Source organism: Cordyceps militaris (genome assembly GCF_000225605.1).
Source record: "Cordyceps militaris CM01 unplaced genomic scaffold CCM_S00006, whole genome shotgun sequence".
Taxonomy (NCBI): Eukaryota; Fungi; Ascomycota; class Sordariomycetes; order Hypocreales; family Cordycipitaceae; genus Cordyceps; species Cordyceps militaris.
In genome coordinates this window covers 720,720-743,731 of record NW_006271974.1, presented here as the reverse complement: position 1 = coordinate 743,731, position 23,012 = coordinate 720,720, and the positions used below count along the sequence as shown (strand labels likewise).

General features: G+C 55.2%; 8 protein-coding genes across 8 annotated transcripts; 4 read left to right on the top strand and 4 right to left on the bottom strand.

The window, feature by feature from the left end:
- Positions 1 to 642: 642 nt before the first annotated feature.
- Positions 643 to 2,629, bottom strand: CCM_07529 (ribosome biogenesis protein Kri1; the record flags this gene model as incomplete). Its single annotated transcript, XM_006672670.1, has 2 exons — positions 643 to 2,414; positions 2,455 to 2,629. The coding sequence occupies 2 exons, from the start codon at positions 2,627 to 2,629 to the stop codon at positions 643 to 645; spliced, it is 1,947 nt and encodes a 648-aa protein (XP_006672733.1).
- A 508-nt stretch (positions 2,630 to 3,137) lies between these two features.
- Positions 3,138 to 3,945, top strand: CCM_07528 (Rab5-like protein ypt51; the record flags this gene model as incomplete). The annotated part of the gene is made up of 3 exons (XM_006672669.1): positions 3,138 to 3,215; positions 3,271 to 3,334; positions 3,386 to 3,945. The coding sequence occupies 3 exons, from the start codon at positions 3,138 to 3,140 to the stop codon at positions 3,943 to 3,945; spliced, it is 702 nt and encodes a 233-aa protein (XP_006672732.1).
- Positions 3,946 to 4,929: 984 nt separating this feature from the next.
- Positions 4,930 to 7,522, top strand: CCM_07527 (uncharacterized protein; the record flags this gene model as incomplete). Its single annotated transcript, XM_006672668.1, has 7 exons — positions 4,930 to 4,970; positions 5,021 to 5,130; positions 5,177 to 5,508; positions 5,570 to 5,879; positions 5,937 to 6,406; positions 6,491 to 6,540; positions 6,703 to 7,522. The coding sequence occupies 7 exons, from the start codon at positions 4,930 to 4,932 to the stop codon at positions 7,520 to 7,522; spliced, it is 2,133 nt and encodes a 710-aa protein (XP_006672731.1).
- A 561-nt stretch (positions 7,523 to 8,083) lies between these two features.
- On the top strand, positions 8,084 to 10,768 carry CCM_07526 (ankyrin repeat-containing protein, putative; the record flags this gene model as incomplete). Its single annotated transcript, XM_006672667.1, has 7 exons — positions 8,084 to 8,149; positions 8,369 to 8,813; positions 9,150 to 9,441; positions 9,640 to 9,886; positions 9,953 to 10,213; positions 10,267 to 10,377; positions 10,469 to 10,768. The coding sequence occupies 7 exons, from the start codon at positions 8,084 to 8,086 to the stop codon at positions 10,766 to 10,768; spliced, it is 1,722 nt and encodes a 573-aa protein (XP_006672730.1).
- Positions 10,769 to 11,260: 492 nt separating this feature from the next.
- Positions 11,261 to 14,563, bottom strand: CCM_07525 (phosphatidylinositol 4-kinase PIK1a; the record flags this gene model as incomplete). Its single annotated transcript, XM_006672666.1, has 5 exons — positions 11,261 to 11,300; positions 11,375 to 11,579; positions 11,645 to 14,099; positions 14,164 to 14,239; positions 14,484 to 14,563. The coding sequence occupies 5 exons, from the start codon at positions 14,561 to 14,563 to the stop codon at positions 11,261 to 11,263; spliced, it is 2,856 nt and encodes a 951-aa protein (XP_006672729.1).
- A 1,328-nt stretch (positions 14,564 to 15,891) lies between these two features.
- On the bottom strand, positions 15,892 to 16,719 carry CCM_07524 (Histone-fold domain containing protein; the record flags this gene model as incomplete). The annotated part of the gene is made up of 1 exon (XM_006672665.1): positions 15,892 to 16,719. One exon carries the CDS (start codon positions 16,717 to 16,719, stop codon positions 15,892 to 15,894), a length of 828 nt encoding a protein of 275 aa, XP_006672728.1.
- A 2,433-nt stretch (positions 16,720 to 19,152) lies between these two features.
- CCM_07523 (alpha/beta hydrolase fold-3) lies at positions 19,153 to 20,914 on the bottom strand (the record flags this gene model as incomplete). The annotated part of the gene is made up of 5 exons (XM_006672664.1): positions 19,153 to 19,883; positions 19,954 to 20,014; positions 20,092 to 20,348; positions 20,433 to 20,541; positions 20,663 to 20,914. The coding sequence occupies 5 exons, from the start codon at positions 20,912 to 20,914 to the stop codon at positions 19,153 to 19,155; spliced, it is 1,410 nt and encodes a 469-aa protein (XP_006672727.1).
- Positions 20,915 to 21,911: 997 nt separating this feature from the next.
- Positions 21,912 to 22,655, top strand: CCM_07522 (uncharacterized protein; the record flags this gene model as incomplete). The annotated part of the gene is made up of 2 exons (XM_006672663.1): positions 21,912 to 22,050; positions 22,135 to 22,655. The coding sequence occupies 2 exons, from the start codon at positions 21,912 to 21,914 to the stop codon at positions 22,653 to 22,655; spliced, it is 660 nt and encodes a 219-aa protein (XP_006672726.1).
- Positions 22,656 to 23,012: the final 357 nt, after the last annotated feature.

Genomic DNA, 23,012 nt, shown 5'->3' with positions numbered 1-23,012 from the left:
CTGGCGGGTATTTATAGTCGCGATTTTGGGCAGGGAGTCTGTTTTGTGTTGGAGCTTTTGGCGTGGCTTCCTTAGTTGGTTTTTGCTGGGTTTGTTTGTTTGTTTGTCGCGCGGTTACAACCTTTCGCTTTACCCTTGCGCCTTGGTTATGGGTAGGCGGTTTATCGAATTTCTGGAGTGTCACTTTTCGAAGAAGAAAGAGGGAGGTTGTGGGGTCGGAATTCCTGTTTTTTTTTCACCTGTTATATACTAATGAAATTTCAAAGAAGAGGGAAGGAGGGAATGAACCCGAGAGACGGGGGATGGAATATGGTCTCGGAGACTTGGCAAAGGTTACGATGATATAAATAAATACCACAAAGAGACTTTTTCGACACTCGAGGAAAGTTTTCTCTAATTCGTGGAATATATGCTGAGTTTGCTATGTGTGGCTTGTCGTCAATAGAAGAGATGAGAGAGTAAATTTTGGATTCTTGATGCGCCTGTGTAATGATAATTCTTTTCTTCTTTCTGCTATGTACAACCCCTCGTCCCATCGAGTGAGAACAGAACACCCCGGAATGGATAAAAATTCATGGTAAAACACGGTAAAAAAAAAGTCAAGAAGGAAACGAGAGCGCAGACCTGCAGACGGGGGGGCGTTTATGCTTCCGCCTCGGCCGTCTTTTTGTTCTTGGACCGCTTCCTCTTCTTCTTTCCCGGCAACGCTTGCTGCTCACCGCCTGCCTCGTCCCCTGTGTTCTGCTTCCTCCACGGCTGCTGCTGCTGCTGCTGCTCCTCGTCCTCGTGGGCCTCGGCGTAGCGCTCAAAGCCAAACGTCGGGCCCGTGGTGGCGTAGTCGCGGCCAAAGGTGTCGGCGCGCCACTGGCGGAGACGCGCCTTTTTCCCGAGACGTTTGCGGTCGCGGCGCTTCTTTTCGGGGTCGCGGAAGGAGGCGAGCTTCTTGAGGCCGGCGTAGTCGTTGAGGACCTGGTCCGACGGCGCGAGGAGGATGTCGCGCGCCGTCATGCCAAAGGACTGGGGCGACGTCTCGCGGTACCGGAAGGTGGAGGTGGAGGAGCGGAGGAGGTCGTGCGAGGTGAGCTCGACTTGGGTCTCGACGAGGGCCTCGAGCTTGGCGCGCTCCTTTTTTGATTTTCTCTGGGTTTCGATGCGCTCTTTTTTGATGTCGGCCGTCTTACGCTTCTTTTTCGCGGGAGCGGCCTCGTCGTCCTCTTCGTCTCCTTCCGCGGCCTCCTCTTCCGCGTCGCTGAGGGCCAGTTTGCCCTTGGCCACTTCGCTCTCAAATTCGGGGACAATGTCCTCAATGTCAATGTCGTCGTCCCACGTGGGCTTCTTGGGCTTGCTCTTCTTGAACGACGTCCGAGCTGCTTCGTCGTCCGAGCTGGCGGCCGCATCGTCCCGGATGGCGTAGTAGTCGTCGCCGAAGCGCTTCTGCATCTCCGCCTCCCAGTTATCATTCTCCCACGCGCCGTCGAGGAAGCTCATCCACTCCTCGTCGGACAGCGCCTTGCCGACGGCGCCGGCGGCCTGCTTGATCTTGCGCAGCTTCTTCTCGGCCTCGTCGAGCTTGAGCTTGCGCCGGCGCGCCTTTTCCTCGGCGCGCTCCGCCTTGGCGGCTTCTTTGCGCTCCCGCTCCAGCTCGCGCTGGCGCTTGCGGCCGGTGGCGTCGTCGCGCCGCACGGAGCGCGAGTTGGTGACGTCGCGCGCGTACGAGCGCAGCACCTCTCGGCTCTTCGCGGGGTCTTCGAAGCGCAGGTTGTACGCCTGCTCAAACTCGTCGGCGCGGTCGTCGTCTTCGCCGTCGTCGGACTCAAAGGCCTTCCAGCGGCCGCCTTCCTCTTCGACCCAGGCGCGGGCGGCCATGAAGTTGGACAGGAAAGTCTCGGGGTCCTTATCAGCGCTGGAGACATCGGCGCCGGAGACCTTGATTTTCGTCGACCGGGAGGGGTGAATGCCATTGGAGGACTTGACCGGTGCATCTGTCGACTTTTTCTTCTTGATCATAAACCCGTCGTCTGAGTCCGAGTCCGAGTCTATCTCCCCTGCGGCGTTGTTGACTCCGGAAAGGAAGTCTTTCTTGGCCGCTTCTTGCTCTTGATCGTATGTCTGAGGCTGCTCATCTTCGTTGTCAGCCCCCGTATCTCCCCGTAGGATCTTTTCTCGGTGGTAGTCGCGGAGATAGACAGGCTTGTCCTGCTTGTCCTGTTTGTCCTTATTGGCGTCGGCGGTCTCCTCGTCAGGCTTGTAAAATGTCTGGTCCTTATCGTAGACTCGCGGGTCCTTGTTTTTGATTGCTTGAAGAGTAGCGGAAATCTGGGCGTCAAGATCTTCGGTGGCAAGGAAGCCATTCTCGTCTTCACTCTCACTGTCGGAGGAGTCTTCGTCGTCCTCGTTATTGAGTTTCTCTTCGACTGAATAACAGTCAGCAAAGTACGCTCCTGGTTAAAGAACTGAAAGACGTGCGTTTTTGTCTCTCTTCTCTCTGCTTGTTGTGTTCAAATCGACGAGCGAAGTCTTCGTTTACTTGAAAGCCGGACTCGACAGTGGCCCCGCCATTCTCGGACTCGGAATCGGTGTCGTCGAGCAAGTTGCGCTTGGCCGCTTTGGAGCCCTTCGAAGACGACATCGATGCAAATTAACCTTCACTGGAAATCGAATTGCAGAACGGTATTGCGCGCCGGAGCGTTGGGTTGCTGAAAGTGAGAGCTTGCTTGATTCTCATCTACTTTACCCACCGCTTTGGGTTTTTTGCTGTTGTTCTTTTCTGCCGCTTGAAACTTTTTGGCGGGGCCAGGATGCATGCGCACTTGTTAGGACGGTACTGGGCTAACTTTTAGCCGAGGCCTCAAAAGCTTCTGCCCCGCCACCCTTGTGGCGGTGACCTGTGGCTGGGTCTCTGCCAGCTCCAGCCGCTTGTAGGACGGCCCAGCGCAAAACACTCAGTCGTCATCGCTCCAACCCCTACCTGTCCTATCCAGCAACATCGACGACTTTGGACGATAGACTGTCCTTGCTACGGCTGCGCATCTTCATCTGAACAGCAGCCACGAATCCAAAACGTCTTCGCTTTTAGCTTCACTCCTACGCTCAGGCGACCCGATACATTTGCCCGCTCGCCGGATCATCCCGCAACGATGGCTGATACTGGGAACGGCCCCAAACCTAGCAGCAGCGTCAAGCTGGTGCTTCTCGGTGAGGCTGCTGTGGGAAAGGTCACTATTCCAGAACCCGCTCGTCGCCGACTCTGTCCGCTAATTTGTCGAGCAGTCCTCCTTGGTCCTGCGCTTCGTCAACAACGACTTCCAGGAAAATAAAGAGCCCACTATCGGTGGTGAGTGAGAATGTCCTTTATGCTCATTTACAGTCCTAACGTACTCAACAGCGGCGTTCCTGACTCAAAAATGCAATCTTCCTACGCGGACAATTAAGTTCGAGATTTGGGACACCGCCGGCCAGGAGCGGTTCGCCTCCCTTGCCCCCATGTACTACCGAAATGCCCAGGCTGCTTTGGTCGTCTACGACATCACAAAACCCACATCGCTCATCAAAGCTAAGCACTGGGTCGCTGAGCTGCAACGACAGGCGTCTCCCGGCATTGTGATTGCGCTTGTCGGCAACAAACTCGATCTGGCCAGCGAATCTGCTGGTGGTGATAACGGCGACGACGGCGACGACTCGGGCGACGCCCGCAAGGTACCCACAGAAGAAGCCAAGACCTACGCCGAAGACGAGAGCCTGCTCTTTTTTGAGACCAGTGCCAAGACTGGCGTGAATGTGACGGAGGTGTTCACAGCCATTGCCAACGCGATCCCGGAGACGTCTTTAAAGAGCGCCCGCGGCGCCGGTACTACCAACAACACAGCCAGTCGCCCCGGGGAGGAGCAGAGGGTCAATCTCGGAAACCCGCAAGAGGCCGGGTCGAAGGATGGATGTGCTTGTTAAGAAGTCGGATTTGTTCACAGCATGCCTTGTTTCACGACGTCGTTTATTGCCCAGCTTTGTTCATTGGTCAGACCATGATGCCTCAGCGCGTGCCTTTGGAGTCGATTTATAATTTTACGGAATCATGAGTATATTTAGTTGACCTTGTTTCCCTACTAACCTTAGATGTTGAACCACTTAGCTCGGTACAGGGAGCCGACGTTTATTCCAATTGCCTGCGGCCGATATACGGAGTGTATGTAACAGTACAACGTGACGGCGTAAGCTCGATTCACTGTGTGATACAATATTTGTGCCGATCGGAGCCTGGTTGTGGCCAATTTTTTGCTCGCAAATGAGATAGCGGGATACAGAAACATGCAGTACTTCTGTTGAACGTGAGGACAAGGGGGTATTATTGTTTTCAGTGCACCCAACCCACCGAAACAAACGAATTGAAAGCTACCTATTTAATTCAAGGGAAAGAGACTCAGTCGACATCCATTGGAGGGCAGGTGGAGCAGTATCGAGTGTGCTAAAACACAGAAGACGTCAACGATGAGCTGGGGGCAACCGCAAAAAAACAGACATACCACACTGTCAATATCATTCAGATACAATCAATTCATCGGCTCTCTCACCGCTAAGCGCCTTCCAAACCCAGGAGAATAGCTTTCCGGCCGCCCACAGCCGTGTAAGAGGGTAGCACGTGACTGGTGTGACTTTTCCCAAAGCCAATCTACAACCCATCCACTACAGGTCCACTTTAAGTCTGTACCGCGTCAAACTCCTCTAAATGTGTTTGCAGGCCAACCATCAATTTTCCCGTGCCCAAGTTTCGGCGATTGTTTCTGTACCACCAATCTCATGTGCCTATAAAGAGGGCTCTATACCTACCTTCATGGCTCCTCTGCCTTGGGTCTATCATTATAAAGAATCTTTGTCTGTTTTCACTGCCATCTCGAGCACGGCGCAAAATATCTGAAGCCACCTCATCGAAGCAACATGGCATCGTCTATCACTGAGGCACAGGCTGCGCTTATCAGGTAGGCCCTTGGACAAGATGGATTCATTGATCGCCACTAACTTGCAATAGCTCCCTGACTCCCGATGACATTCCCCATAAACTGCGATGTGCGAATTGTAGCAAGCTTGCTGTCAACGCTTTCCGCTCACCCTGCTGTGAACAAGCAATTTGCGAATCATGTGAGTACCTACAATCTGAACAAATGCCGCGATACTAACATCTCAGGTCATGCGAGTCTCCCTTCGTCTTGTCCTCTCTGCGAACACTCGCCACTCTCCGCCGATGATTGCACACCAAACAAGTCACTGCGTACGACGATAAAGGTCTTTCTTCGTACCGAAGAAAGGAAGCAAGAGGCAACCAAGCCTAAGGCTACTTCAGAGTCGACTCCCGAAACCCCTGTCGAAGCCGCTCCGGTGCCAAACTCAGGTGACGGCCGGTCAACAGGCGCTGACGGAGAGGCTACGAATGGAACCCCAGGAGCGCATGCCTTGGCCGTTGCAGCCGTCGAACCCTCAACAGTACCCGCTTCTGACGTGGCACAGGGTGATACAGAGGTAAGCTTGAATGCATTTAGTCCCTCTGGTACTATGCTGACCGTCACTTAACGTGCAGCAGTGTGAAGTCTCTGATGCCCAGCAAGCGGAAGCTAGCGCGGCCAACAACTTCGAAGAAGAAGACAACGACGACGCGGACGAAGATTCCGATGACGATGTCATCATCACCACGAAGCGGCCGGAGCAACCACCTCAGGAAATTGAGGAGGCAGAATATGCGGAGGAAGATGGCCAGGGAGATGGCGGAAATGGCAGCGGGCAGGTGCCACACGGAAACGGGTTTTCGAACCAGATGTATTCCGGGGGTGGCGACTTTAACCAAATGCAGATGATGATGGCCATGCAAAACAACATGGGCTTTCCGATGATGGGTATGTGAAACCAAGCGGACTTACAACAAGACTCAATGCTAACATCACATGTATCAGGTATGCCGACCATGAACATGGATCCTATGATGCAAAACATGTTTATGAATGGAGGCTTTCAAGGCATGGGCATGAACGGCATGGGAGGGCTTGGAGGCGGCTACGATAATAACTGGAACGGTTCTCAGTCATGGAATTTCGACCAGAATAATTTCAATCAAAATGGCGCTGGTGTGAACACTGGTGACTTTGGGAACTTTAACTCTGGCTTCCAGACAGGCTACAGTCAAGGTAATTATGGCCAATATAATAACTATCGCCAGCAGAATTATCGTGGCCGTGGCCGTGGCCGCGGATACTATGGAGGATACGGTCGTGGTGGCTTCCAGCAGGGTGGCAACTACCATGGCCAAAGCCAGTTGCAGCAAGGCCAGGCTGACCCCTCTGCTCAGTCAATTACACAGGGCATTCAAAATGACGCCCAGAGTGTGAGCCAAGACAAGGACGATGGCCAGCCCGCCGATGCGCCCGTAAATGCTCCGACGGGTCCGAAGGCTATGCGTCAAGGCCTTCCAAACACCAGCCTACACCATCTCCGTGCAAGGGGCTACCAGGTTGGCGATGTTATTGCAGAGGGCTCTGCCGATGGCCAGAGTAGATCTCAGTATGAAGACACTGAGCGCGATGCCCATGGAGTTGACCACAAATCGGCGCACGGTGAACAGGAACGCGACAACTCCCTGGAACAATCCCGAGCGACTAGTAGAGGGCATAGTCGCAGTGGCAGTCGCAGCCGGGGAGATAAAAGCTCTCATCGGCGAGCTAGGGACCGCTCGCAGACTGCCGATGGCGACCGGTACGACGAGGACTCGTACAGCCGTAGTAGAAAGAACAAGGGCCGCAAGCACTCTTCCCGTCATGGCGACGACGAGTCGCGACACGAAAAGGGCGGCGGCAACCGCTCGAGGTCGGCGTCCCCAGAGGATGGGAAGAAGTCAAATCGCCACAGCCGCCGCGAGAGAGACTCGGATCGTCACCGCGACAAGGACAAGCAACGCGATGAGAAGTCGACCAGGCACAGAGACCGGGATCGGGACCGAGACCGAGACCATGACCACTCGCGGCGCAGAGACAAGGAAAAGGACCGTGATCGTGATCGTGATCGTGATCGTGACCGTGACCGTGACCGCGACCGCGACCGTGATCGTCGTGACCGACACCGGGATCGCGACCGTGACAGGGACCGTGATAGAGACAAGGACCGCCGCGAGCGCAAAGACCAACAAAAGGACCGCGATCGCGACAGGGAGAGCCGCCACAACGACAGGAAGCACTCAACCGACGGTGGCGGCGCCTCTGCGCCGGCAGAGGCGAGCAATGGCGGCGCAGCCACGAAAGACCCCCATACACTAGAGCGCGAGGCACGTAACCGCGAACGCCTACTCAAGGAGGCGCAGCGCATGGCCGGTCTGGGTAACGGCGGCGGTGGTATAAAACGCAGCCGAGGCGGCGGCGGTGGCGGGGAGGACGGTACCGACAGCATGGGGAGCCGCAAGGGCCGGCGAACAGCGGACGGGGGCCGGCGCAGCGACGCCGCGGACCGTGGCGGCGATAATGATGACGGGGGTAGCCGGCGATACGACTAGCAGTCGCTGTTACTGGGCCGCGGAGGGCGTTGGCGGAGGTGTATGACTCGGTGATCGAGCGCGGGTCACCATTTTCTCCCGTTCATGTTTTTTTGTACTCTTGTATATAAATGGATACTGGCAAGGTGAAAAGACGCTGGAGGTGTCTATTTCCTTGTCTATGGGAACAAGGGCCGCGTCAAGACGGTGGCGTTGAGGAAAAGGGTTCACGTGTAACAACAAGGCTGTGGTGAGGCGGCGCCTGGTATATGGCAGAGAAGGGGCGGCGTAGGAAAAGAAACAAGCGAATGTTGCAAAATTTATTTCTTTATGCTTCTCCTCAATCTATGAAAGGCAGGTGTGTAGCTGCTCCTGAATTCACATGTATTAACTCGTCCTCCATCACCTTTGGGGAAGGTCTGTGAAGAGGTCATCCAATCAAAGCTGGGGAAAGGTACATGCGGGGTTAAAATCTGTCGAGAAATCTGTCGAGAAGCAGCCAGCATTAAGGCAGAGGTACATGGAATGAGCATGCTTGCCAGTATTTCTTGTTCTGTTTCTTGAGCAAGTAAGGTCAGCGAAATGGCCATTGTGATCCCGTCGCTCGAGCTCGCAAGGGACGGCTGTGAGGGAAGACAGCGCGCGATGGTGCGTTATCACCCTCGGCAACAGTATTCGTATTTGTAACGTTAGATCATGTGGCCCACGCCGAGAAGATATATTTAGATATTGGTCCATCATTTCTGGCTGCAGCCTCGTTTTCTCATCCAATAGAATGGACAAGACATGACTGGGATCTTTCAGCTCTCGCGGACCAACTGCATCGCAATGAGAATCCTGCATATGCAGGAGCTTCAGCTGTATTAGCCCGCACAAAAGCTGGGCAAAGGACAGACCAAAACTTCCGCCCAACAACCCCCCGAGAACATACCTTTGAAAAAATACTCAAGCCGAAAAGTCCGACCCGGAGGCAACACAAAGACAGAACCCGACGATATGGCTTCCTTGTTAGAGATTGCAGCTTCAGCAGATGGAACAGTGGATCAGATCGAGACGTTTCTCCGAGAGAATCCCGGTGCCAATCTCAACCCTGTTGACGGGAATGGACGGACTCCGCTGTCGCTAGCTGCCAAGGGCGGTAGAAATGACCTGGTATCGAGGCTTCTTCGAGAGTCTGCGGTACTGAGAAACCATCGGGATAAGAGTGGTAAAACACCGTTGGCCCTAGCTGCAGAGACTGGTCAATATCAGGCGGCCAGTTTACTGTTGGGAGACAAGGATGTGAAGTTCGACGTTAAGGACGACAACGGATGTACGCCGTTGTGGCTGGCGGCCAGCACAAACAACCTCTCGATTATCCAGCTAATTACAGAAAGAGTGACCAATGCCCTTCAAACGGGCACGTTCGGGCAGACGCCGTTACATGGTGCTGCAGAGCATGGACATGTTGAGGTGGTTGAATGGCTGCTGCGGCAGCCGGGGGTTCAAGTAGATCGCCTAGATGCATCGTTCAGAACGCCTTTGCTACTGGCCTTGCAAAACAAACACGATAGCATTGTCAGCCTTCTTATTGACAAGGACACGTTCTCATTGAGCTGGCTGGTCCGCGAGGGTGATCAAATGCTAGCCGAAGCACTGGTGTTCGCAGGCTACAACGTCGATACCGAGTTCGGGGGCAAAACACCGCTTTCGTATGCTCTGGACAGGTCGAACTCTGCAATGGTGGAATTCCTGCTGAAATGTCAGGCGTCCACGAAAGGCATTACACAGGAGGAATGGCGCAGAGGATTAAGGCCAAAGGTTAGCCAGGCCGTGGTGATCAGCAAATATCCCTCTGGCTTGGTGAAAGTCGACACCGTGTCTTTGAGTATGACTTCGGAGTGGAGGTGTCGATACAGAGTGTGTTCCTCGGATGCCGACAGAACGGCGGTAAAATATGTGTATGTTCCCTCTTCAATGGATGTGCCGCCGTCGACAGCCAACTGAGAGTTCGATAGCATGTCCAACAACATGAACCACTGGCGGGCGGACAACGATATCTCATGGGAGCTCCTTCCCAGCTCAAAAGGCAAATCACTAAAAATTTGGGGACCTCGGCAGGGGGATTTCGAGGCTGATGAGTGTACTGTTTACTGCAGATTTCGATTTCACATGAGCGACACCAACATGTACCCTCTTAGTCCTTACCAGAGCGAATTTGGGGTAACTTGGGTCAGATCAACGTGGGTGGTGGGCAATGAAAGGTCACCTTCGGCCTATTTTACCACAATGCCGCATGGTTGGATACCCGACAACGAGTACGATCTGATGGAGCGGGTGGTCCGGTACATGCAAGATATATGGCAGAGGTTGTGCCAAGAGGCTAAGGACCATCTGAACAACATAGTGAGTTGAGCGACACCTTTGTCGCATCGGAAACCGCCCGATGAGCCCAGCTGACGTGAAATTCAGCGTATTGACCAGTTGAGAGCAGAGGGCAAGGACCCTGCGTTGATGCATCTCCTCGCACAGCACGCGTACATTTTCGAACAATGGAGCCAGATGTACAAAAACCAAGTTTGTGAGCTCAAGGCCTTCATTTATAGATGCCGTGACGTCAACCCCGCGAGACAGCCTCCCCAGAGCCTCACGGATGTTGTCGAGAAGTTGGAAAGCTTTGTTGATGGCCTGGTTCAGGATCTGATCAAGACGGCTCAAAAACTAATGCAAACGGTGAGTCTCGCAAGAACCTTGAGACCAGTAATTGCGTAGCTGATTGTTGAAAGGAATTTGCATGGGCGTCGGTTACCGAAGCGAGGGCCTCTACCAAACTAGGACAACACGTCATGGTGCTCACCTATGTGAACTTATTATACTTGCCATTGGCATACTGTGCAGTAAGTAGCAACCGCACTCCAAGGCTGCGAGACCAAGCTGCGCTGACATGTTTTTTTTGTCAAGGCGCTCTGGGCAATACCGAATAACCAGGAAGAAGACACTAGAGCGGCCTTTATCAAAACCTCGGCCATCGTCGCCGGCGTCACTCTGTTTGTGGCATTGCTCCTCAAACCGCTCCTTGGTGTAGCCGAGTGGCTCTTTGCAAAGACCATTTCTCTGGCCAGGCAGTTGTTGGCTGAAGCGAAGAATTCGGCAAACTGGCAATTCAAGAAGTTTGTCGAGCGTCGCGCACGCGCAAAGGAGACGGATTGCGAACAGTCACCGGCCAGCGTCAGTGGCCGAGTGATGGCTCGTAGGCTGCCGCAGAGATGGTGGAAGAAGACTGCATGAGGGTAGGAACATGGCCGTCTAGGAGACCAAAAGGAACTTGCTGCTGATCGATAGGCTGGAAGCCCAAAATTGGTTCATATCAAGAATGACATATTAATGCGCAAATCTTTCCCCGACACGAAAAGAAATACGACAACATTTTCCCTGCGTGTGTACTACCTGTGATTTTCGTCTCCAGTCTTTGGTATATCTCCTCCAATCTCTCCCTCTCTAACCTTTCATAACCTTATTCTACCCATCCCAGCACGAAGAACAACACGAAGCGTGATTTCCTCATGACTTTTCATTTTTGTTCGTAGTGTCGATGAATCATGACCGTCCTCGACTTCTAACAATGTGAATTCTTTTCTCCATATACCCAAGACCAAAATAATAGTAAAAAAAGACTGAGCTATTCTGTCAAAATGACGAAACAGAACTAGTAGATGCGTTGGAAAAGAACGGGGCAAAAGAAAAAAAAATACATTATTCATGCCATACCATGCCATGTGCTTAGTAGATACCCTGTGTTCGGTATTGAAAAGTGTCGTAGCTGTCATGGATAAGTCAGCACACACGAACAAGCACATGAGATGAAGGCGGTCGCCGCGGGGGCGGGTTACGTACAGTCGTGTATAGTAGCTTCCAAAAGACTTGGCAATCAAGTCCGTCTCGACAAACTGCTCGGCCTCGTCGGCGCTCAGGTGGAGCTGGAAGCGCTGGCGAAGGGCGCTGGTGGCCGTGGCTACACCGACGGCGAAGCAGGGCATCTTGGACTCGGCGCCCATCATGGCGACGAGGTCGATGATGTAGTCTGCCGATCGGCGGAGCGCTGTCATTTCCCATTCGTTAGCGTTGTTTCCCAGCGTCATTCTTCATGCAAAAGTGCGCGCGTACCTTGGAAAGCTTGCTTGCAGAGCTTCTTGTAATCCTCATAGTCGGGCGACCCCAGCCCGCCAAGCACGTCGACATACTCGTGCGTCAGCTTAAACGGCGCCGCCTCAAAGCCCACCGACCCCGGCGAGTTGGACAGCATGAAGCCAAAGTCAATGTGCACGATGTGCCCCTCGCTGTCAATCAGCACATTGCCGTTGTGCCGATCCTTGAGCTGCAGCACGTACGAGATGACGCTGTACGCCGCCAGCGAGCGCTTAAACGCGTCCACGCCGCCGCGGTGCGCCCGCCCGCCGGGCTCGCCAAACGCCTTGCAAAAGTGGTCCTTGAGGGTCGCGATGCGCCGCCGCGGGTTCGTGCCGGCCTCGACCGACGCCATTGTCAGGCTGCGCTTGAGCGAGTGCAGGGACACGCCATTGGTAATGGTCTCGATGAGGCCCGACGACTCGCCCGTGACGAGGATGCGCATCAGCTTGACCCACACGTCGACGCCGGCGTCGACCCAAATCTTGTGGCAGACGTGGATGAGCTGGCACGCAAAGGCTTCTTGCCGGAGGTCGGCACCCGTCTTGACAATGACGCTCACGAGGTCCCAGTTCTTCATCCAGCCGTAGGGCGAGGACGTGCGGATGCGCTCCTTTTTAGCCTCCCACGCCTCGCCAAAGACGGCCGCGCTGGGGTCGTCGCGGTCGCCGCGGCGCTGCACACCTCCCGTCTTGAAGTCGTTTTCCATGCGCTCGCGGCCTGCACTGGCGTTGAGGTTCGTGTCCACGGGGGCGTCCTCGTCGAGGTCCGGGTTGCTGGTGGACGCGGATGCAGAGGCGGCGGCGGCGGCGGCCGTGCTGGCCTTGGCCATGATGGTGTCAAAGGTCGGCCCTTGCTCGTCGGCGTCGAAGCTGCGCTCCTCGAGCGTCTGCATCGAGGCAATGATTTTGGCGCGGATCGCGGCGACTTCTTGCCGGGGTCGCTTTCCACTCGTGGCGTCGAGCTGAGCCAGCATCTGCGAGGCGGTGCGCATGTGCGTCGCGAGGGCCGAAAAGTCGGGCTGGTCTGTCGACGCGTTGCGGTTCATTTGCAGCGTCATCTTGCGGCGCGAGCCAGGGCTGCTGGAGCGTGAACGCGAGGCGCCCGAGGTGCGCGGTGTCGCGGCATCGAGAGTGGTGGACGACGTCGTGCCGCCGCTCGACAGCCGCTGGTTGGGGTATGACGACGGCGGCTTGGGCGCCGCGCGCGGCTGCCCTTCCTCCTCGAGCGTTTTGATGAGGTTGGAGCTGCCGAGGTCGCCAGAGGTCGGTTCAAAGACGCTATCCACCGCGGGTTCGGGTGGTGGTGTCACCTGTGCGGATTTGGGAAGCTCGGACGACAGGTCGAATAAGCGCTTCGAGTTTCCGCGGACACCAAACAGCTCAGGGAGCAGTCGCTGATTATCTGGCGTCTCCGGATCAAACGTGAAGTCCTCTCTGAGCACCTCGACCATGAGCAGATACGGCACCTTTTCCGCACTGTTCAGAACCGTTGCTTCGGCCGGGTTCAGTCGAACGATGCGGTGATGTCGGCTCTTGCCTGGCGCGCCGTCGACCAGCGTCGGCGGGCAAATGACGGGGACGTCAATCTCCGCGGGCAAGTCTCGCGCTATCAGAGCAAGCTCTGCGCGGAGAGCGCTCATGCGAGCCTGCTTGGGTACGATGACGAGACGGTTGGAAATGCCCTCGAGGGCTTGCAAAAATTGGGTCTGGGATCTAAAGTAATGTTGTCGCAGCAGCCGCGTCTTTTGTATCGAGGACAAGTCGGCAATATTTTTTGCATTCTTCGTGTGATGCGAATGTCTGCGGAGGAGGCTCTCGGAGTGAGTGCGTGGCGCGAGACCGGCAGTCAGCGGCGGCGTCTCCGGCCTCGTCGTCTGCGGCGGTGAAGGCAAGGGAAGCGATGCCGAGCTCGACATGGCCTCTTTCGGGGTCATGTCCAGCGGGGGCGGTCGCTTCATCTCCTTTTGCAGCCTTGATTTCGGGGGTGCCGAGATGGCCTGGCTGATGGCCTTGGCGGCCACAGCGCGACCCGGCGAGGCGAGCTGCGCGCTGGTTCCGCTCGCGTGGCGGGTGTCCTTGGTGCGTTTCGGTTTCGCGTGGAGTGCTGTCACTACTTGCGGCCTGTTCGGCTTCGCGTCGTCGGCCGTGTCACCGGATGGGGCATTGGTGACGGGCTGCGGCTTGCGGGCCTGCGCGACGGCGAGGGGGCCGGCCCATCGTGGGATCATGGGCAGGGCGATGCTGGCGAGAACGAAGCTGGAGAGCACCGTGACAGGCAGGATGTTTTCCTTGATCTTTTCGTGGCGGCCGACATCGTTGAGGCCAAAGACAATGTGCTGCACCTTGTTATAGACTCGACGGCAGGTTTGGAAGGCGGTTGTCTGTGGGTTCGAGGACAGATCGTGGAGATAGGTTTGGAAGAGCCAAAAGGTCTGCAAGCACAATTAGGTACACGGTGTAGCAAAGGTCTAGGAAGCCGTGTGGCGCATGGCATACCAGCAGGGCTGCAGTGACGGATTCCTCGCACAGATCGAGGAGAAACTCCTCGAGCGCCATGGACTCATTGTCGACGCTAATGATGAGATGGCATAGCTGCGGCAGGAAGAACTCGATATCCTCGTAGGGGAACTGGCGCAACTTGTTGCAGAGTACGTAGTGAATGCCTACATGGTCTGCGTAGCGCCTGTTGAAAAGCAAAGCACCGTCAGTCACAGAGTTCAGCGAGAGCAAGGGGGGAGCTGCGTGCCGGCCGGTTCGGCCACGTTGCGGAACACCCGGGGAGGGCGGTGTGCTCTGGCGTGGGTATGCATGCTTACGACAGGTAGGAGACGGGGAGGAAGGGGTTCGAGTTGAAGACATCAGAGTCAAAGAACCGCCGGAGGAGCTCCCACGACATTGGTCCGTTGTGGTCACGGCCAGGAGGCGACGGCGGCGAGCGGGCGGGCGAACGGGGGCGGACGTCGTCGGGGACCGGATTGGGGCGGCCGCATTTAATAGAGCGCGAGATGGAGGAGCTTTGTCTCTTTTTCGGCAGCAGACGAGGTTCGTGATGTCGAGTTGGTCCAAGATTGGGGACAGGAGCTTGGGCGCGCGCGAGTATTGGGGCGGTGTTGGAGGGTGGCTAGATGTCCTAGACTAAATCGACGTGGGCTCGCATTTCGTTGGAGAGAGGGAGGGGTGGAGGCGGCTCCCGCGATGGGGATAGGTAACGTTAGTTGTTGTGTCGCAAAGGGTGTCTGGTGTAAAGGAATCGACAACTATTTTTTGTGTACCTTTTGCACCCAGCATTTTTTTTTGTTTTTCTTGTTTTTCTATCTATTTATATACAAGGCTGTCTGCCCCTGACAGATTGAGGAGGGATCCGCGAATGATTGGTGCAGAACGAAGCTTTCTTGACATGCTTCGTGTACACGAGGACAGACGTGCGGCGGGCAGGCAAGCCATAAATTATAGTTAAAATGGTTGATAACCTGTCCACGGCCATTGCACGCTAAGCGCGTCTTCCTGATTCTCCTTTGAATATGCACTTGGGACCTTGTCTCGTCAATTCATGCTGGTACATGCCTTTCTAACTGGTGGTGTCCGCTGCGGCCACCATTCCATTGGCCAACTACCCACATTAGAAATGTCAGTGTCTTGATCAACAGTACAGACATGGACGGGTACATAGGTACAACGAGTAGATGACTTCCTGGTCAGCACCTTTTTTCTCACCAGGAAATTCAAGACGTTTTTGAAGTAATTGCATTGCTTCAGTTGCTGCCAGTAGCCCATCTCGGTGCCACCATCTTCACTACAGAATGCGCAGAGCCGCAGCTAGGTTGCGTTTGTACCTCCGACTGCAAGGGACCACCACGTCAGCATCCAAGACATGCAGCATAAACCAAGCATTACTGCACCAATTCCTTGTGTCATCACTTTATCTCTTTGACACAGTTCATGTAGACTCGAGACTTGATGTGGTTGCCACCGAATTAATTCAATACTCACAAGACTCGGCAATCTGCCCTATTTCGTAATAGTAATGCTTTTGGCGAGACATGATGCCGTTTTCTAAGCCTACTCCTGAACCCCGAACCTATGCAACGCCGTAATATATGTCGACCAGTGAAGAACGCCCGCCCCCTTTTTGGTTTTCGTAGCTTCGTTAAGCTCGCCTTCCGAGATGTAGGCAAAATAAAGGGATGAAGAGATGGAAATGCAAAGCGCCGGCCGCAGGGAACACTAGGATGTCTTCTTCTTTCGCCCGGCACCTCGTTCGCCTCGTCTCTTCTTAGGCTGCTCGTCTTCGCTATCGCTTTCCGCCTTTGGTTTGGGCTCCTTTTTGGGGCCTTCCTTTTCGATTTCAACACGGCTCACAATGTCGCGCAGGAAATCCCACTGCTCGTCTGATTCGACCACGTGCTTGAGCATGGAAGCCGTGACGCGTTTCGAGCCCTTGTCCTTGGCCACTTCGGCGCTTTTAGACACGAGCTGAATCATGAAGAGCTCCAACGCCTTGCCGACAGCGATGGGTGTTTGCTGCGCGACCTTGCCGACTTCCTCGTCGGCTTGCATGATGCGCTTGATGCGGGCCGTGGGGAACTTTGTCTTGACCATGGACGAGTCAATGATGGGCGGCGCGGGCGGCGAAGGCTCCTTGGCCGCCTTGCGGGGAGGCATCTTGGCTTCTTGCTTGACAGCTGTTCGTGGCTGGACGGTCGGGGGATATGGGTCGGCAAACGTTGTCGACGGCGGAAGTTCGCTGGGGTCCTGCAGTTGAAACTTCTGGTTGCAGGGTGGCTGAGCGGCCAATGTCTGCGAAAACGAGTTTCGCGGCGACAGGACTGGTGGCTGGTACGCGTTGCTGGTCGCGCCGTAGCTGCCAAGGTTGAAGCTGGTCGAGGTTGGGGGGATGTAGGACGAAGTGTAGCCAAAAGTAGGAGGTTTGAACTGTTGGCTACGACTCGACGGTCCAAGATCAAGGTGTGGTGGTTGTTCGGTGGGAGCGGAGGAGAAGAAAGACGAGAAGTCTGGGGATTTGGGAGCGTAGGAAGAGTCGTCGCCAGACATGATAAAATAAATTTGGGCCGGCGGTGGTGGGCCTCGAGGTGACCGATAATTAGAGCGGGCCGGGGATGGAGCGCTGCGTGAATGCAGCGAGTTAGAGGGGCCTGCTAGGCAAGGTTGCAGACTCGCAGTTGTTCTGAAAAGCTATCGCGTATGAGTTTGCAATTAAGCAATGCTTAGTTTTGACTGACGGTCAGCGCCTCTTTTTCGATTTTTTTTGGGGTGGTAGACGCAGGTGCTGGTTGGTGAGGGCAAGTTGCTTGAAGCTGGTGTGGTTGTGGTACAGGGCCTTGGTGCTGTAGTGCCCGGCGCAAACGTGTCGCAAATGGGTTTGCGACAGTCAAGACAACAGCTCGAGAACAAACGGTTCAGAGGCTTTTGCGCGTCAAATAAATAGGCCAAACGAGCCGACTTTATTTCCCTCGCCCGTCAGCTTTTGAGAGCGAGTCACGGCGTGCGCAGTTACACGGGACGCAGTCGCACTGGTGGCGGCTTGTTGTTTGCGCGCGCGCGACGGAGCTTTGTGCGGATGCGGATGCGGGCGTGATGGCGGGGCACGGCCGGCGGTGCCCACGGATCAAGAGGACGACAGCGCGGCAGTGTAGAGGGCGCGTCGGGATGGCAGGTGCGTAGGTATGGAAACGAGGACGGAACCTCGGTGGATTTTGGGGATGATGGCGGTTCAGACGAGCGGCCGACAACAATCGCGACAAGGATGACGGTACTTGCGACAAACGAGTTGACTAGTGCAAGGCGCGGGCGTTGAGGAGGGGCGTAACTGAAGTAGGGAGGGTAAGATTGAGGTATTTGGTGGAAGATGTGCTCTTATGCGCGTCGGGGAATGAATGGAAATAATGCGACGCGGCAACAGCGAGAGTAACAAGTCGAGGCGCGCAAAGAGGATTGGCACCAACTGTCTGTCTGCAGTGCCGCCTGTTGCCTGTTGGTCTGGATTGGCGGCGTCTGGGGGTGTCGAGAGGAGGGGCGCTCCGCCCGTTTATATGCAAGTCTGCCAGGCGCGGGCTGACAGGTGGCTGATGACAATGACCAGTGATGGATGGTGGCAGCACCACAGCGACCCATGGCCAATGCCCTGCCACACAGGGTGCATGGTGCATGGTCAGATCGCTGAACGAGTGTGGATGCACAGCGACTGGATTGGTGCTAGGCTTTTGGCGTTCGAGGACCTCCCCGATGTATGTAGCAGCAGACCCCCCTCTTTTGCGTGCTTGCTTCCGTACCAGTACAGCACCACGACTGGTGTCACTGGGTAGATCGCTGTACAGATACCGTGTACATGGGTGGTGGTTCAGCCGTTCCTACATTACTATGTACCTGCATATCCATTATTCACAGCAACATCTATCCAGTCCCAGCCGTCTTGCTGCCTAGCTGCGGGCAAGTTGGGTATCAGTGAATCATACTTGCATAGACTTTTCTTTGTTTTTTTCTTTCTTTCCCTCCCAGAATTTACTCATGATTACCATGCTTCTTGTACGAATACTGTTATCAGTTTATTCGTTCCGCAGCCCAGCAAACCCTGACAGGCTACCAATTACTGCCTCGTCCCCGTCATTAAACCTATTAAGCGCTCAACAAGATATCATTATACTCACATACTTTCGTCATTTTTAAATTATATCATTCTGGGAAATAGCGAATACAGAAAATGCCGCCAGTGCCTCTAACTAGGTACCTACATAGTCGCAAGCACGAGGGACTCGCTTCAGATCGTAGGTACCCACCTCCAACGCCCCCGCACTTTTTCACGCCTCAACCTTTCGACTCCAACCTTCAACATCCAACTTCTGCTCTGACCTCCAACAAGCAAACGCCCTGTCCTCCCCTCTCGTCTGACCAGCTGACCGGTTCGACAGTCACTCGAAACACCCGATCGACTAGACTACAAAACATGAGGCAGCGCAACATCTCGTCACTGCTATGTCTTCCTCTGAGCTACCGGAGTCCCTTGCCCCTTTGTGTCGCCCAAGACCCTGTCCCTCCGCCTTTTTCTAGCTTCATATCACAGCAGCGAGGCCGCGCTTGACGATTATTGCGTCTGACGGGCGCGCCGCTGCACGACCCGCGCCTTGTTTCGCCGTCATCGTCTACCCTCAACGCCAAAATTCAAAGCGCCCTCCTTTTTGCCTCGCTCTCAACCGTCCACAACCCTGCCTTTGTTGCACTTCTCCTTATACGTACGTCACATTGCACACAAACACACGCACACGCACACAAACACATGCAAAACAAAATGATGTCAACAATTCATGAGCTTTATAAACTTGCTGAGACGTGCGCCGCGATGACGAAGCCGCCTCTGCACTTCCCCGCAGACTCTGGTTCCCAACTCGCACACGAGGCCACGTCTGTGAGTGCCTACTTGATCTAATCTGATTCCCATACCCACCAGTTCTATCCCATGCCGTCCCGACTCTACGCTAGAGCGCTTCTAATTTCCCTGACTATAGACTGTATGCCCTGCACGCGCCTCTCGTTCGTCGTGCAGAACTGCAGCGAAATCACTGGCCACACATGCACACCGCCAGCGTCCACCAGCACCCGCACCTCTGTGCCCCGTGACTTTTGGTGCTGAATCAGGTACTTGATATCCTCGGCCAGGCCCTCCTCCTCACCGTACGTGATAACGTAGCCCCGCGCCGGGCGCGCCGCCTCCCAGATGCCCTCGTCCTGGCAGCTGCCCGGCGAGGCGGGCGCCGCGTATGCGCCCACACCACCGCCGCCCGTGTATAGATCCGCGAAACGCGCCAACGTGTCGGGCTGGATGTAGTCGAGATCTGATGCCCGGTGCAGGTGCGTTTTGAGCGTCACCCACGGCGAGATGAGCACTGCCAGGTCCGGGTGGCGGCTCAGGGGCTCGTCCCGCAGCTTGCGCGATGCCAGCTCTTGCAACAGTGTCAGCGTCAGCATCCCGCCCGCCGAATCTCCGCCGACGCAAATCTTGGTGTCCGCGTCCGCCGCCGCCAGCACCTCCTTGTACGCAAGCACCGCTTCGTTGAGTTGCCCCGGGAAGTGCTTGTCTGGCGCTAGCGTGTAGTCGAGGCTGAAGACGGCCGGGTTCTCGTAGCCCGCGTCGAGCAGGCTGCTCTGCACCGCGAGCTGGAACTCGACGTAAAACTTGGCCGAGAGGACAGCGTAGCCGCCGCCTGTATTGTGAAAGTGACGTTAGTCCCATTGTGATGCTCCGCATGGTTGCAGCGTTTCTTTGTCCCGTACCGTGAATATACAAGAGGATGATGTCATGCCTCTTGTTCTTGTCGTGTCTGACCCAAATACCCTGTGTTCTCTCAGGGCCCTACCCAGCCTTGTGTTAACCTCAAGCCTTCCATGTAGTTCCACACGGATTCCACTTACCTCTTCCAGGACTTTTTCCTGCACATGCTCGTTGTACCTGGCGTAGCCGTTACGGTACGCGCGCCACTTGACAATGTGCGCCGCCGATGACTGGCTCGTGACGGCGCGTAGCACCCGCGGGTGTAAACTGGCGGCCGACCAGCGCAGCAGCCGCAGCGCAAAGTCCTCTGCGACGTTAGCTTGCTGGATGTACAGCGGTCGGTTCTTGCGCGCCGTCAGGTACCGCGTCCATATCAGCTGGAAGGTGGCTTTTGGGACTTTGGGGGGCAGTAAGTGTTAGAGTGAGCTGTGGAAAAAGGATGATGGGGGTGTGGTGAAAGAGCAGGTAAAATGGCACTTGCAGAATATGAAGAGTAGCTTGAGAAGCGCAATGGTTCCTCGTATTGGTCCAGCTTGCCGTATAACCTGCGGTGTGATGATACCGAGGGTCACGGCGTGGTCCAGCAGGGACTGCGGCTCAAAAATCATAGCTAGCAAAAATGAGTGTAAAGGGAGCAAGAGTCGAGTCAATCGGTTATAGTGGTGAAAAGAGGACTGAAAATGATATCTCTTCTTTTCAAGAATTACAGACATGGGGAAATTGGCCAATGGAACCGGGGTTGTTAGCCGGCCTGAACGCCGTTGCCGAGGGTGGACGGACCTCCGTCGCAGCTACGTTTCCCCGCCGGCCCTCATGAAATGATGAGCCCGCGGTGTGGACGACGCTAACAGTGCGGGGGAAGCCGATCAAGCCCAAGGCTTTGGTAAGGCATTGGTCGGTTGGGGAAACTATTTTGGCTCTCTGGTTATTGAAATCATCTTCGGCTGTCCTTGTTCTGAGCATGATGTTGTTTCGTTTCAATTGGGAGCCATGATTAGCGCCAACGGTCTTAAACAACCTCTCATGAATACTAGCCTGCACCCTTGTGATATGTGATAGCCTCGGTAAATTAATTGTGTTTGAGGTGACTTTGATTACGTGGGATGTCATAAGAGAGTGGCGTGAGCCTGAATACACTCCAAGTGATTGCTGTGCAACTGCCAACCTTTTCCACTGCCAGCAGGAATGCAGGGTAGGCGACAATACTGACGACGAGAAATCAGGTGGTAGTTCAACTACATACCTGGGACTGGGTACCAGTCTCGGGCAAGGTATTTGCACGAGCTGATTGTTCCAAGATTTGTAGGACTACTTGGTATGAATGTATTGAACTGGTGTACTCCGTACTTATGGACGGGCCGATCGATCCTCATGCAATCTGTGTAGGATCCACCACACATTTGTTGCTGATCGATTTACGCTGATGACTTGGAAGGTCAGGTTCTCGACTATAGGACCCATACCATATTTGAGAAATCAAGCGACAGTTGAACAAATGAACATTGATTCGAGAGCCTGAGCTATGTGTACTGGCATACACTACACCATCGCTTCACTAGTGATAGCCGCCGTTCTCAGGTTCTTGCCTCGACAAGCCGTTTGGAATCGACAGCATGCTCAAATAGGGTTTCTTATTTAGAAACAAAAAAAAAGCCCCCAAGAAAAGCATAACTAAGCTTGAAGTATACTTTGTTGGCGTGAGCCAGTCGTACTTGGGTCGCCGTGCGGCTCACAAATATGGGACTGGCCCTCCATCGACTACGCGAAAATGTTGGCCCGACTAGCATACTTGTGCATCAATTTATGCATGTTTGCTGATAAACAGCAGATTACCAACGAGCGTTATTTCCTGTGCAACCCAGCTTTGGACCCTGCCTTATTAGCACGCCTGAAGCCTCACCCGCCTGCCCCTCACCGACTTCACCCCGCCAACTTCACCCCGCGACGCGTCTCCCCGAAGATGGGCGAAAGCAGCTTCAATGCAGAGGCGGTGCCCTCCCAACCGGCGTTTAACCTCACAACTGTCGACAAATGGACACTAGAGCAGACGGACGAGACGTTCAAGAAGCATGATTGGGAGGACCTGAGGAGGATCATTGGTGAGTATCCGTGCCAAACATAGCGGCCCAATGTGAGCGGCACGGCTAATTCAGCTTGCCTTGGATTTTTATTTTGGTTCACAGAATCCAATAAGCTGGAGGACTTTAAACGCACACCGACGGAGCTACGCAAATATCTCGAGTGGACCGCTGGCATAAAGGCACAGTACGGGTCCATCACCGAGTATCTCATGACGAACCGGCTGCCGGCCGCCTGGGGCCGGCCACCGTTCACGCCCACGTCGACGGTGCCGCTGGCCGCCGCGTCCGACTACACGATCCTGCTCAACGACTGGCCGTACGCGCTGGCGCCGGGCATCACGCACATCATCGTGTGGACGCGCACGCGCATCCCCGCGGACGACGACAAGGGCGATTTGCTGCCGGAGAGCCGCCGCTTGATTGGCGACTTTGTGCAGCGCACGTTTGTGGACGAGCTGGGGCCGGGCGGCGCGGACCGCGTGTTGTGGTTCAAGAACTGGGTGGCGCTGCAGAGCGTGCGCGCGCTGGAGCACTTTCACGTCCTGGTCAAGGACGTCGATCACGATACGCTGGAGAAGTGGACGGGCGAGCGGCCCAAGGGCAAGAGACCGTGGGAGGAGTAAAATCACATGGCATAAGAGCGAATATCATACAAATGTTATACATGTATAAAGGTCTAAAATGCTTCGTAAAACAATAGACGTGGTCGTTTTCTCTTGTCCTAGCAACCTGAGCCTAGGCGGCTCGACGCTGTCGACGGTTGCCCTGGGGAGCAGCGGCCTCAGACTGTCCCGGGCCCTGCAGCTGCGCCGGCTGCGCGCGTCCGAAGCCGAGCAGGCCGGCGGCCATCCATACCCCGTACACGGGGACGACGGCCCAGAGCAGCCAGCCCCAGCGGCCGACGAGCGCGGCGAGCAGGGTCGCGGCCCACGTCACCCAGACAATGTCAAACATGTACTCGGTGAGGCCCGCGGCGGCGA